Source organism: Lissotriton helveticus, chromosome 7 (genome assembly GCF_964261635.1).
Source record: "Lissotriton helveticus chromosome 7, aLisHel1.1, whole genome shotgun sequence".
NCBI lineage: Eukaryota > Metazoa > Chordata > Amphibia > Caudata > Salamandridae > Lissotriton > Lissotriton helveticus.
Window position 1 is genome coordinate 1,249,605,267 of NC_136068.1, and position 15,112 is coordinate 1,249,620,378.

The 15,112-nt window shown below is 44.4% G+C and overlaps 1 protein-coding gene across 1 annotated transcript in view; it reads right to left on the reverse strand.

Moving 5' to 3' along the window:
* The window catches only part of SPAG9 (sperm associated antigen 9), a 2,066,870-nt gene that overhangs the window by 891,532 nt on the left and 1,160,226 nt on the right, over positions 1-15,112 (reverse strand). Inside the window, exon 19 of the mRNA XM_078654422.1 lies at positions 4,219-4,440. Coding sequence (XP_078510548.1) covers positions 4,219-4,440 — 222 coding nt within the window. The remainder of the gene's footprint in view (positions 1-4,218; positions 4,441-15,112) is intronic.

The following is a 15,112-nucleotide window of genomic DNA, read 5'->3' on the forward strand; positions in this document are numbered from 1 at the left end:
GCTTTAGGGTCAGTGAAAAATTGAGGTTTGTTCCCGCAAGTGATGCAAATTTTGGCCGGGTAGAGGAGAGCATAGGGAATCTCTAGCTGTTGAAGGAGACGGTTGGCAGGCAGGAATTCTCTTCTGGCAGCCTGAACTGTCAGAGTAAAGTCATGGGTAAAAGGACAAGGTTTTGCCCTGATGTTTGACCTCTCCCATTTCTCAGGCTTTGGATAAGATCATATGCCTGCGCAGTAGTTCAACAGGTGAGCGATTATCGGGCTCGGCAGAGCTCCAGGTGGAGGGCGCGGGCCCAATGAGCAGTGCACTCTCTCAACATTAAACATTGCTGACAGTGCCGGTCCAAAGAGATCGCGCAGCAAGGATTCAAGGTAGTCCTCCATTTTGAAATCACTGTTGACTCCGGTATGCCAGTAATGTGAATGTTGTTCCGATGGAATGTGATTACAAGTCTTTACTTTTGGCACAGATTACTTCCAGCATTTCGGCCATTTTTAACAGCTTTTGGCGGTCGCTGGCCAATGCGTTTTCAGAGTCTGACACTTGGGATTCCAGTTGTGTGATTCTGTTATCATGCACCTCAACCTTTTGGTTCACCCTATCTAGTCGGGCTGTGAGGCTATCCATTTTAGCATCTATTGAATGCAGGCTTGTCTTGACGTCCAATAAGATGGAGCAGACATCCTCCACACTAACGCTTGGTTCTGGGACCTGTGTGGGCTGCTCTTCCACTAGCACCGGAGGCTCACCACCTCGGCCCGTTTGTCTGCCCTAAAATGATATTTTCTGCTGTTTGCCGTCGGTTTTGCCCATGGTTGTATTGGGATATTGGCAGTGCGAAGGCTACCACCGCCGCCTCCACTGCCTTCACCTCGCGGCTCCACAGCCCGGGCAGTCAGGCAGGCCACAAGCAGATATGCGGACGTGGCAGCAGGTCAGGTCGGCCAGAAAGGTTTCAGCCGCGTTCCAGCTGCATCAGCGATCCCGTGCTCTGTATCAGGAAGGTGCCCTATTTCACCTGAATTACTACGGATTTTGCACTTGGCCAGCAGAGCATCTTGCATCTGGCGAGACCACGCCCCAGCCAATCGAAAAGTGTTTAATCGAGATAAAAAATGTATGTTTTTTCAGAGCTCATAAGATAAAGTTTGGAGAAAAATGGTTGAATTTACAAAATACTTTTAAGGGCAAGTGATAAATCATGTGGCGTTGGGGAGACTTATTACTAAAACTATTACCTTGGCTCCATGAGCATTTCAGCTATAGCTGTTATGTACTACCTATGTAAAAGGATTCCAAATTGACAGACTTTTTTAAAGTTACTGCTGGAAACCCCTGCCTGATGCACTGAGGTGATCACTGACAGCAATGTTCAGTAGCATGGACATTATTATAATCTTGTCTAATGTGGTTGATTTTACAAAGCCAACAATACTAGCAGCTCAGAAAATGTCTCATTGAACATAAGTAGCTCTGGTTACAGAAAAGGTTTGAGACCTCTGCTAATCCATGCCCGCTCAAGAGCGTCAATACAGGCAGTAACAATCTCAATGTATGCCATAACTCATACATGAATTACAATGTTGTTACCTGTAGAAACACTGTTGATGTACGCTATAACTTAGGCAAGCATGACCGTGTCAATACCAGTAAAGACAATGTCAATGTACTCTATGACAACTCTGCACACAATGTTGAGAATGTCGAGATAAATGATACCAGTAACTACCATATTATTTTCCAGAGTTACAGCGAACTCGTATCATTGCTGTCGGATTTACCCAAGGTGACCTCCCCATCAACCCAGAGTCAGAGATTTGTGGACAGGTGGGCCCTATGACCTACACCCATGCCTATCGAGTGGCAGCTCACTGGTGGGGTCTCTCTTAACCCAAAGACAAACGCGCACCCTGGGAAAACCCTGATTGATCCCACAGATAGATAGTTACCTCACAAACTGGTCAGAGGAAATTGGCCCCAATAAAACATGTATGGCCAGAGGCTCATCTTCCCCAAAAATACCACAAAGCTAGATACCACATGTAGATACGAAAACTCAGCCAAACAGGACTCAACATGCTCACCACACGTAGTGAGAGATGCTTTTCAGGAATGCAGAAATTTCTTTTTTGCACCTCACAAGATGTGTATAATGTCAGCCCAAACTGTACATGAGAGACTTCTCTCAGATGCATTCTATTGAGACTCTCAGCCACTGTGTTTAATTAAACCAACCGTTTCCTGTTTTGCCAAATGTCTTTTCATATTTTTAAGGTAAACTCATATAAAAGTAACAGAGGTGTAGGTAAGTCCTCCTTTCTGCAAGTGCAAAACGTAGGCAATAATATCCCGAACATAAGGCTGGCTTTAGCAGGTCTAGGATTTGGAAATGCAGAGGTGAACAAACCTTTTTCATTTTGCCAAAAAACAAGCCTATGTTGTGGGCAATCGACTTCCCTTAAGATGGACAAACATTCCTGAGGATGGTAAAGTTTTCCCTAATGTTAGAACTCTGGGAGATGGCAAGGTTAAGATGCCCAGGATCATCCAGATGCATCAATTTACTGTGTTACTGCATGAGATGGTAAGGACGGAGATGGAGCCTGTCATGAGGGCTACCAGACATCTCCAGGAGGGTGGAGTACCAGAGCTGTCTGACCCAGGCTGGTGCTACTAGAATGAGGATCAGTGATGCTTGCCAGAATTTCCTGACCACATAGGGATACAGTGGGAGTGTATACAAAAATAGACAAATATCCCTAACCAATTCATCCAAAGTGCATTTCTGATGCACTGTTGGTGTGGGTATCTGGTGCTGAAGCTTGGGGCCTTTCCCTTTTTTGGGTGGTTAATAGGTCTCTGTGTGGGGTGCCCCAAAGTTGCAATACATTGTGAAGGACCTGGGGGTAGAGAGCCCACTCGTAAACTTGTTGTTTATGAGTGGTTTGCCCAATGCCAAACACCCATGACTAAGTGAGAGAATTGAAGAGAATGTGTGTAACCTCTTATGTCTGTAGGTAATACATATCAGTTATGTTGTCTGTCTGAATGCTGTTGTGTGTATTTGTATAGGTCACCTGAGAGGGTATCCTGACACTCAAGAAGGAGCTGTAAGGACTAAGCCAGGGTCGGGCTAGGTGAAGAGTCAGGTATTCATTTTGTTGTGGATCTGAAGAACTGAGGAGGAGGCTCTTATGAGCACGGGCTCGATCGATCCATGCTTTAGAAGCGAGGTAAAAGGCATGAATTCCGTATTTGGTTCTGCATATGTATGTTTGTGAGTGGGGGGTGTAGAGGGGGGATGTAGAAGTCTGGCTGAGCAGAGGTGTCTGGAAGGTTTGTGGAAGAATATGTTGTTGACGTATGTGGGACCAATGTTATGTGTGGCTTTGTATGTATGAGTGAGGACTTTGAAGAGTGCCTGTTTGTGTACTGGGAGCCAGTGAAGCTCTTTCAGGTGTAGAGTGATACGAATGCAGCGGGAGGTTGAGGGTGAGTCTGGCTACTAAGTTAGGTATAGTCTGGAGTCTTCTGGTCAGTTAAACGTTGATTCCGGCATGGAGTGTGTTGCCACAGTCGAGCTTGCTTGTGATAAAGGCTTGAGTTACAGTTCTGCAAGTGTTGACGGTGAGCCATTTAAACATCTCCTTGAGCATCTGGAGTGTTTGGAGGCAGGAGACGGATACTTTGTTCACTTGCCCGGTTCATGGTGTGTTGGCTGTTGATTACTATTCTGTTTTTTTTACCTAGGTTGCTGGGAGTGGTGTGTGTCAGAGTTTGGCAGGTTACCATGTGGAGTCCTAGACAAAGGTGTCTTTGCACCAGATTGTAGCTTCTGTCTTGTCAAAGTTACGCTTGAGGCACTTGGTTTTGATTAATTTGGGGACTTCGGTCACACAGGCAGAGAAATTGGTCAGTGTTTGGTGTCTAGTTGGAGAGGGAAGAGTATGAGCTGGGTGTCATCAGCATAGCATATGTTGTTGATTCTGTCGGTGCGAATGAGGCTGGAAAGTGTGAGCATGTATGCGTTGACAGAGTGAGGATCCATTCACAATGTATACCAAGAGGAGTCATCACACCACATCTGGTGACTCGAGAGTCTTCTTCGAACAAAAATAAATTGCAAATATCCAAGCCTTACTCTACTTGACAGCAGTATCTACATCCACAAATACAACGAACATAACATATAATTAAATGAAGATATGCATAGACTACCTGACTGCCTTTCCACTGTCACAAAATCAGCTGATGGAGGCATTGGTGGCCCTTCTTTACTCTCTGCCGTGCAACCAACCACTGTGACTCCTGCTGAAAGAGAATCACTTCCAGAAGAACTGTTGCTCGTCAAACTTTCAAGCAATAAAAACTTGTCAGCCTGTCCAGATTCAGTCTCTTGTGGTAGTTCATCTCGTGTTGGGTAGTCTGTTTCCATAGCACCTGAAAAACAATCAAAACGTAGAAAGTATATATTAACTCTGATTTTTATGGTTATAATGCAATTCAGCTTCTGTTGAACATTAACATACTTAATTAGGTCAAAAACATGAGCACAAGAAGAGCATCTTCCAGAAAGAAGTGCAACCCATAATAGAAGGGGCTATTCTCTGAAAAGGAAAGAAAGAAGAATTCAAATAATGAAACAATGGATAGTCGTAATACTAGCCCCTAAAGGTTAGAATATAAAGACACCTAAAGAGCACACTAAAAGAGATTTTCATGGACATTAACTCACAAAAAATATTCAATTCAAAACAACAGCCGAGTCTAAGAAAATGGACGATAAGGTTATGAGAACTAGTAGTCATGAACAATGGATTCACCAAAATGGATGAAACCATTATCTAACTTGCGGAACTATCACAAAATAACACGAAGCAACGCTGAGGCTACGTGTATGCAAAACTCAAACAAAAAGAGGAGTACATGCATGAAGTATCTTTAGTTGTATGGAAGTCTCATCACCAGGATACAGTGTCAGGACCAGTGTGGTGACCCCTTCAAATTATTTCCAATTATTGCTGAAGCATAGCAAAAGAGTTGCTAAATAAATGCAGGATACAAAGAATACCCAAGCTGAACTATTAGCGAGGCCACCACATAGATTCCAGAGAGGAGACATGCTCTCTACTGACTCAGAGGAGGATCCAACACCTAAAGGCAACGAAATACAACCAAAGGATCTCCTCTGCAAGGGTAAGAAAGGGGAAGAGATTGACTGTCAGAGGAATCAAATGCAACAAGATATATATATATATATATATTCACTGAAAAAACCATAGGTTTCAGGAGTTATATAGTTAGGAATTAGTTTTAAAAAAACCTTTGAAATTCACTCAAAAACTATAAGTTTTAGTGGTGTTATAGTTAGCTGGACATTTTACTCATACAAAACCAATGAAATTGCTCCTATATACTTAGTTGTACTAACTATATTTCGCGCACCCGCAATCCACTGCTGATGATGTCACATATTAGATCATTCATGACATGGTCAGTGACATCACTGATGACATCTCAAATGACATCACTGATGACATCACTGATGACATCATCCAGTGAATGTGGTTTGCTTCGTTATTTAAATATGCATTATATATATAGCAATTTACATTGAAGAATGAGTGGATATATATGAATAAATATTTGGATGGAGGATTTAGTAGCAGTGTAATTGACTGTTTACTTGACCAATTTATAATGTCTCACTAAATATAGTGGATAGTGACTAAACTGTGTGAATATCTGTATCACTTTGTCAGTTGTTGTGTAAACTGATTCTACAGTTGGTTACTAGCTATGTGAAAGTCTATATTAGTTATTGATTAGTTAACTGAGTATTTGTATGGGAGTGTGAAAGTGTGTGGTTCGGTGGGGGGTGTGTGACTGTCCAAAGATGTGTGAATAGTTGATTCAGTAGATATATGAAGTTAAAACTACATGTTCTAACAGTTTGGGTGAGGGAATCTCTTTATGGGTGTGGTGATGAGCAAATATATTTCTTAAAGGTACAGGTCCAACAAACTAGAAAAATAAAAGGCAGTGTATGTGTCAGTTGTTGTATATAAATAAGTATACATAAGACACAATGATTGTGTGAGTGACTGTATGGATAACTGTATACTTGTAATAATGATTTTATAATTCACTAAGTATGACTTACTATCTAAATGAATAGAAGAAATGGTGTTTGTATAAGTGTTTTGCTAAGTAAATATGTAAGTATGATCCATTGTTTGCATAAGTGAGTAGGATGACTTCATATGTGAATAGGATGCGTGCTGTTGTTTAATGTCGATATAGATGTATAAGTATTTTTGATAGTGTTCTATTGTTCATTGAAAGCATGTATGAGTGAATCCATAGGTAAGTGATTAGATGTGTGTATACATCTATGAATCACTGAGTGGATTTTTAGATACTTGTATTGCTGTGACAATGGATTTAAATATGATACTCTGTATTTTACAAACAGTGATGAAAAATTGTAATAGTGTATGAAAAGGTGTATGTGATTGTCACGTGGATGATGTCATCAGTGATGTCATTTGAGATGTCATCAGTGATGTCACTGACCATGTCATGAATGATCTAATATGTGACATCATCAGCAGTGGATTGCGGGTGTGCGCAATATAGTTAGTACAACTAACTATATAGGAGCAATTTCATTGGTTTTGTATGAGTAAAATGTCCAGCTAACTATAACACCACTAAAACGTATAGTTTTTTGAGTGAATTTCAAAGGTTTTTGAAAAACTAATTCCTAACTATATAACTCCTGAAACCTATGTTTTTTTCAGTGAATTTCAAAGTTTTTTTTAAATGCTAATTCATAACTATATAAGGCCTGAAACCTATGGTTTTTTCAGTGAATTTCAAAGGGTTTTTAAATGCTGATTCCTAACTATATAAGGCCTGAAACCTATGGTTTTTTCAGTGTTTTAAAAAAAAAAATTGATTGGTTAACTGGCTTATTAAGTGTATCTTAGTGAATACATATATTAACGAGTAATGTTTAAATATTTAAATATATGCACGAGTGATTTAATATGTGACGTCATCAGCAGTGCATTGCAGACGTGCAAGTTATAGTGAGTCCAACTAACTATAACGTGGGAATTTCAATGGTTTTAATATGCGAGTAAAATTTCCAGCTAACTATAACTGGTGTGAAACCTATGGTTTTTTCAGTGAATTTCAAAGGTTTTTTAAATGCTAATTCCTAACTATAACTGGTGTGTAACCTATGGTTTTTTCAGTGAATATATATATATATATATATATATATATAAAAAATTTCTATGGCAAAATGAAACCCCTCATTTTGTTCCTTTTCAAATTAAATGTATTAAGTGTTACCACTTTATTCCAATCAAGATGACTTCAGGTGTGCCATACTTTTGTTATAAGTTAGACTGTTAGCGTTCTAGTTGTTCTGTAGAACACTCTGGGACATTCTGTCATTGGGCTATAGTTGGGCTACATCTGGCTGATATTTGGGCTACATTTGGGCTCTTTTGTCTCTGGTGGCCATCTTGGGAGACTGCATATCAGAATTTTTTTAATGAAATAGAAGAGGATTTGAGAAGTCACTCAAAATGTGCCCTAATTTTTCTTTCTTCAGCACTAATCATAATTTCTATGGCAAAATGAACCCCCTCATTTTGTTCCTTTGCAAATTAAATGTTTTAAGTGTTACCACTTTATTCCAATCAAGATGACTTCAGGTGTGCCATACTTTTGTCATAAGTAAGACTGTTAGCGCTCTAGTTGTTCTTTAGAACACTCTGGGACATTCCATCATTGGGCTATAGTTGGGCTACATCTGGCTGATATTTGGGCTACATTTGGTTTTTTTTGTCTCTGGTGGCCATCTTTGGGCTACATTGGGCTACATTTGGGCTCTAACATATATATAGCCCAATGTAGCCCAATATATATATTTTCAAAGTTAATTTTCGTAAAAACCACTGGAGCACATATCTTGAGACATAGCTACCAGTCCCTACAATTTTGCCAAGTTTGGTGGAAAACCATTCAGCCGTTCGGGCTAAAAGTGAGTCCAACCGCCCTATGGAAATTAACATGGGGAAAACACATTTTGGGACCCCCCTTTTATCTCCCCCCCAAACTTTCAGGGAAGGAGCGGAGCGCCGCGAGGCAAAGTTAAGGAAAATTTCAGGAAGATTCCTCAACCGGCGCCAAAGTTATTCCCAATAGAATGTTGCGATTTCCCTATGGAAAACAATCCTAACTATATATACCTACTGGCTATCGCCAGTAGGTAATATATATATATATATATACACACACACACATCTATATATCTATATTGATATATATCTATATTGATATATATATATATATATATATGTATATATGTGTGTGTATATATATATATATAATATATTCCTCTAAAGGTGGTCCCTAAAAGCAATACCAAAGTAAATATAATTAATGCTAATAAGCATATTGAAAAATGATCCACCAGGAGCAGGTACATAGGTAATCCCTCTTACCAGCTGAAAAAGATCTCTTGAGCATGGAGCTCATCTTCAGAGAACAATAACCTATACAATAGGCACTAAACATAGGTAGGTTCACAAAAGAAACAACCTGTCCATGACCGTGTTAAAGCACAAGTTACTTACCTTCGGCAACGATATATCTGTAAGAAACATTAGTAGTAATAGATTCCTTACCTAAGAATTACCCCCAGGAGTCAGACTGGGTCCAGGGAGTTTTCATCCGCAGTACCCCTGCACGTTGGTAGGCGTCGTCGTGCGGCTCCTCATGCGTCGTTGGCGCTGGGATGACGTCGCTGGAGCTACTTAGACACGCCCACACGCGTTGACGTCAGTTCTGTACACGACTTCCTGTGCCAGTAACGCAGAGCCATGCAAGAAACTGACCACTGGTGCCATGAAACTAGGGCCCTGAAAGGAATGACCTTAACCCTAGAAATCAGTTCGCAGAACGGGAAGGATGGGTGGGGCGGGTAGGAATCTATCACTATTAATGTTTCTTACAGATATATCATTACCGAAGGTAAGTAACTTGTGCATCTGAAAGAAACACATAGTGATTGATTCCTTACCTTAGAATAGATACCCCAGCAATACCAACCCCGGTCGTGGGTCTGCGAACCAAGATCAAACCAGAAAGTCCTGTAGAACATAACGGCCAAAGAAGCCGTCTCTCCGGATTTGGCTGTCCAGGCAGTAATGCTTGGTAAACGAATCCGGGGTGAGTCGCCTATTTAAAGCTCCCTGCCAAGCGCAGCGGTACCGCGCAGCGGGCGCGCCCTCGCGTGGCCGGAGTTGTGCCAGAGTCCTGCCCGTCTGCGCCCGTCCGCGCTAAGGACGTGCGGGGCACTGCGGGTAGCTGGGCTCTGGCAGGCTCCCTGGTGTGTCATCATGCTAACCTATTCGAGAGAGAGCCTATATATCATTGGCCAGACTGGTCATAAGTGTCCGCTGCCGCCTGTCCACCCGCTTTGTGGCCCGTATCGGTGCCGCTGTAATGGCTGGGCGCTGGATCTACCGGGGACAATCCTTCGGAAGGTTTCAGTGCCGGCTCATCGGCTTAAGGGCTTTTTGCCCTCTCTGCGGGTGTCCAACCTAAATGTTAGATCAGCTCTGAGCCACTACCAGAACATCCATGATTTAATTGAGGATGGTGGCCCTGATGTCCTAGCCATTACGGAAACCTGGCTTCAGGATACGGATGTAGCTATTCCAAATCTGGTTTGTCCTCCTGGCTATTCTATGTTTACTCTGAACAGACAGTCCAGAGGTGGCGGTATAGCGCTTATAGTCAGGTCCTGTTTTGCATGCGTGTGGAGTGGCCTTAACATCGCCGGCTGTGAAAGCGCCTCTTTTAAAATCACTGTCAGCCCTGAATTTACATTCTCTGGGATGGTGGTGTACCGCCCACCGGGTAGTGATGTGGTGTTTCGAAGTTCGTTTACGGATGCCCTTGGCACACTAGTCCCAGGGTGTGCCAATTATTCTATCTTGGGCGAACTGAACTTACATTTCGACACACCCTCCATCTTGGCGGTTCGCAGCATCGCCGCTGACTTAGAGGCCTTTCAGCTTGTTCAGCTGGTTTCGCAGCCTACCCACATAGGGGGTCATATTCTTGACCCCTTCTTTACCAACCTGCCGGGGACTAAAATTACATCTATTTCTCCGTTAACATGGACCGACCATTTTCTGGTGACCATTCTGTGTCCCATTCCGACGGCCCCTTCCATCCCGTCGGTGAGATGTGTTCCAAGGAGATTGTGGAATAAACTGAGGCTAGAGGATTTTCACCACCTTCTAGTGGAAGATCCGCTGGGTCCACTGGAAGATGTGGAGGAGGGGTATGACCGCTTCTGCTCCTGGACCACCAGGGCTCTCGACACTCTGATTCCCATCATATCGAGTAAAATCAGTACTAGAGAGTCGAGCCCCTGGTACGACAGTGCCCTGCGTGCCTTGAAGGGAGCCTGTAGACGGGCAGAAAGAGCTTGGCGGAAGACATATGGAGCTGATTTAAAAGCTGCATATGCTGTATCCACCAAGATTTACCATCGGGCCATTTGTCGAGCTCGGGCAGCTTACTATGCTGCAGAATTTCGCTGTAGCCCAAACCCGTCGAAGACCATCTTTAAGGCCGTGAAGGATCTGGTAGCGAAGCGAACTTCCTCTGTAGTGGTGAGTTCCACCTCCCACTGTTAATCCCTGGCTGCGTATTTTCTGGGGAAAGTCCAAATAATCTATCGGGCATTCCCTAACACAGGGATCGACTTGGGAAGTTCTAATGCGACGCCACACTCCACCACCCTGCTTTCCTTTCCCCCTCTTCCCTTAGATGGGTTTGACAAACTCGCTTTGCGAATTAAATCTGGTTCTCCATCCGATCCAGTTAGACCTGCTCTGTTTAGAGAGCAGGCCTTTATGGGGCGCACCGTTGTGTGTTCCCTTGTCAACCTATCTTTGGAGGCAGGGGTGGTTCCAACTAAGTGGAAGCAGGCGGTGGTGTCTCCCATCCTCAAAAAGCCTTCCTTGGACCCATCTAAGCCCGAAAACTATCGTCCCATCTCGCTGCTGCCTTGGCCGGCGAAGATAACAGAGGCCCATGTCAACTTGGCCGTGTCTGAGTATCTCGCACGAACCAATGTCCTCGACCCCACACAAAACGGCTTCCGTGCTGGGCACAGCACGGAGACCGCCCTCCTTGTGATGGTGGAACATCTCCGTGCGGTGCTGGATGCTGGACAGACGGCGGCGCTGATATTGTTAGATCTCAGCGCCGCCTTCGACACAGTCTCTCACAGCATCCTCCTGCATCGGCTCGAGGAGATAGGTGTCGGCGGACAGGCTCTACAGTGGTTCCGCTCCTACCTTGGCAATCGTTCCTTCTGTGTTTCCATCTCTCCCTTCAAGTCCAACTTCCAACCACTGGCCATGGGGGTTCCGCAGGGATCCTCGCTGAGTCCCACGTTGTTTAATCTCTACGTGAGACCGCTAGCTGATGTCGCTAGGCAGTGGGGCCTAACGTTGGTCTCATATGCCGACGACACACAGCTGGCGGTTACTCTCAGCGGGGATGCGGAAGTAGATGCCCCCAGGTTTCAGGATGGATTGAAGGCGGTGGCTAGCTGGTTGACAGGAAACTGTCTCCAGCTGAATGCCACTAAAACAGAAGTCATGGTTGTCGGTAGGGGAGCGGAACTCTGGGGTGATCAATGGTGGCCATCTGAGCTGGGACCATCCCCGGTGCCGGTTTTGGAGCTGAAAAATCTGGGAGTGTGGATAGACTCGGGTCTGACCTTCGTAGGACACACTAAAAGAACAGCGGCCTGTTGCTTTGGTCTGTTGAGAGGCTTAAGACCTGTTCTTAAGTACTTTGATGCCCCAACTAGACAGTTAGTAATCCAGGCCACTGTCATCTCTCGCCTGGATTACGCGAGTTCTCTTCTCGCCGGGGCCAATCAGGCTGAGCTTACCCGATTACAACGGGTACAAAATGCCGCAGCCAGGGCGATTGTCGGCCTCCCTAAATTCTGCTCGGTGGCGAATGTTCTTCGCTCCCTACATTGGCTCCCAATAAGGAAGCGTATTCTTTTCAAGGTACTCTGCCTGGCTTTTAAGATCTTGAGAGGCATTGGCCCTGAAATCTTGTCTGGCTCTCTTTCCCTCTATGTTCCTACTCGTACTCTTCGCTCCCAAGGCCAGGCCCTGGTTGTAGCCCCCAGATACAGGCTTTGCCGCATGGGCGGCCGCTCCTTTGGTGTAAAGGCGGCCTCAGCCTGGAACTCTCTCCCGGTGGAATTGCGCCTGTTAGAGGATCTTATGGCTTTTAGGAAAGCCTTGAAAACATTCCTGTTTTAGTTATTCACCCCCAGTCTCTGTTATGTGCTTTAGAGTGGTCCCCCCTGGTCCTCTCTTTTTAGCTGTGTTATGTTTTTATGCACTCTCTTGTCAAATGCGCCAGGACGCTCCTTAGCTGGAGTAGCTGTGCGCACAATAAAAACCTATAACATAACATAACATAACATGCAGCGAGGCCCATGTAGCTGCCTGACATGCAAGGAAACTCCCAGTCCCAAAGCAGTAGTGGTTGTCGTCGCCCTAGTAGAATGGGCACGTAGCCCCACCGGAGGCTCCTTTTTAGCCAAAGAACAACAAGCCTTAATGCACAGAATGACCCATCGAGAGATGGTCGGCTTGTGCATGGCCGACCTTTCTTGGCGCCCAAGTAGGCAACAAAGAGCTGGTCATCGACCCTGAACTGTTGCGTGCGGTTGACGTAGAATGAGTGCACGTTTGGGCCCAGGCAGTGGAGCCTCTCCTCCTTTTTAGAAGGATGAGGAGGCGGAAAGAAGTTGGGCAAAGTGATGGTCTGCCCGATGTGAAAGGCAGTGACAACCTTTGGCAGAAAAGATGGACGAATCCGTAGAACATCTTTGTCTGGCTGGACAGAGAGAAAAGGAGGTTTAGAAGAAAGAGCCTGGAGCTCACTCACTCTTCTGGCAGAGGTGATGGCAACCAGGAAAGCCAGAGTGAGAAGACGAAGAGGACAGTTGTGTAGTGGCTCAAAAGGAGCACACATAAGATAAGTCAGAACTAGGTTCAAGTCACCCTGAGGCATAGGGAAAGGAGGGAACATGTGCATAATGCCTTTAAGAATCTATTTACAACAGGGGATGGCCGAGAGATAGCCCTTGATAGTGCCCAGAGCAAAGATAGGATAAATAGAAGGACCTCTGAAAAAAGGGGCAGAAAGGGTATCCACAACCTTTGCTGTACACGCCACAAATTTATTCCACCAGCAGGCACATACCGATTTAGTGGAGGGACGCCTGGCTGCCAAAATAACATCACAGACTTCGGGAGGCAGGTCGAAAGACGTCAACTGCCGCCACTCAATCTCCACGCAAGGAGGTGGAGGCTGGACAGGTTCGGGAGGAGAACCCTCCCCTGCTGCTGTAACAGAAGATCCTCCCGAAGAGGCAGGCAGATCGATTGCCATACTGAGTAGCATGGGATACCATACTCTTCGAGCCCAGACAAGAGCCACAAGAATAACTTGGGCCAGGTCGCGGCTGATCTTCTTCAGCACTCTGGGTAGAAGTGATATAGGCGGAAAGGCGAGTGCCGCCTTGAAATTCCAACGCGCAGACGACATTGAGCGTTCTCTTCGGTGGTGAATAGATCTAGCCAAAGCTCTCCCCGCTGCTGAAAGAGACCTTGTGCCACGTCCAAGTGCAAACACCATTTGTGATCCATCATGCACCGCGGCTGAGTTTGTCCGCCCTGGCGTTCAGAGAACCTGCCAGGTGTTGAATCACCAGGGACATGCCCTGATGTTCCAGCTATGTCCAGAGGCGCAGAGCCTCCTGACATAGGGTCCACGACCTCACCCCGCCATGTTTGTTGCAGTACCACATGGCGGTGGTGTTCTCTGAGAACACCTGCGCTACCCTCCCCATGAAAGAGGGAAGGAATGCCTTCAGTGCAAGTTGGCCTCAATACAATAAGGGGTTTTCCCTCTATAACCCAAAAAGCATCTGGGAACAATATACTTCAATACCAAAATGATGCCATGGAACCAATAAATACAAAACCTTATTACAGATAGGTTTATAAATTACCCATCTGACCTGACATAATTCTTCAAAAGTGAATCAACTCAGTTACATATATCATTTACATCCTGAAACCTAAATAAATCAAAAAAACATTCTTTATATAGTGTGTTTTATTCACTCATATCTTTTTTTGTGTATTTATTCTTTTACTTTACACATTTCTTTTTCATACAAAGATACACTTCTTTTGGGTTCTATAAATCTAAAAATTACAATATATACATATCTATCACACAATTTACATGAATCTCTAAAGGAAACATTTTTTAGAAAATGAAAAAGTGAAAAAGTGACTACAATATTTACATATTGTTTCGAAATAGCCCCTATTTTTTAAATGGATACTCTATATCTTGTTATCTAAAGAGCATTCCTCAGTCTTACTGGTACACCCTACTCTTGCAGTTTCCGGGGAATAGGTTATTTTATCCCTACTATTTTAAACTGCTATTTTCTTAGTTGTCACCAAATTATAATTCATTAGGTGTCCGTTTCCAAGGTTGTCGACGCGTTTCAGCCCCTTTGAATTCTGGGCCTCATCAGGACTAGGGCTTTAGCATACATATAGAATTATGTTGCACCGATGCGTTGGAAAACGTTTCCAATTAGAACTCGGGAGTAGCGACTAATAAGATATATTTTCCAGGGTATTGGCCTGTCCACTGTCCTTTTTTATGCTTTCAGTGTGATCCTCGCCATCTATGCCGCTCGGTCACAGGGACATTGTTTCCATAGAAATAGTCCTACCTGGGATCTAGAGATCCAAATTTGGCGCCATAGTACCCTCGTCTTCTCAGTGCAAGTTGGATCGCCCGAAGCTCCAGAAGGTTGATATGGAGCCGGGCCTCCGCCGGAGATCAGAGGCCTCTGATCTCCACCTCTCCCACGTGGCCGCCTCATCCCAGATGGAGCACATCCGTCACCACTGTGTGCTCCGGTTGGGGAAGGGAGAGGGATCTGCCATTG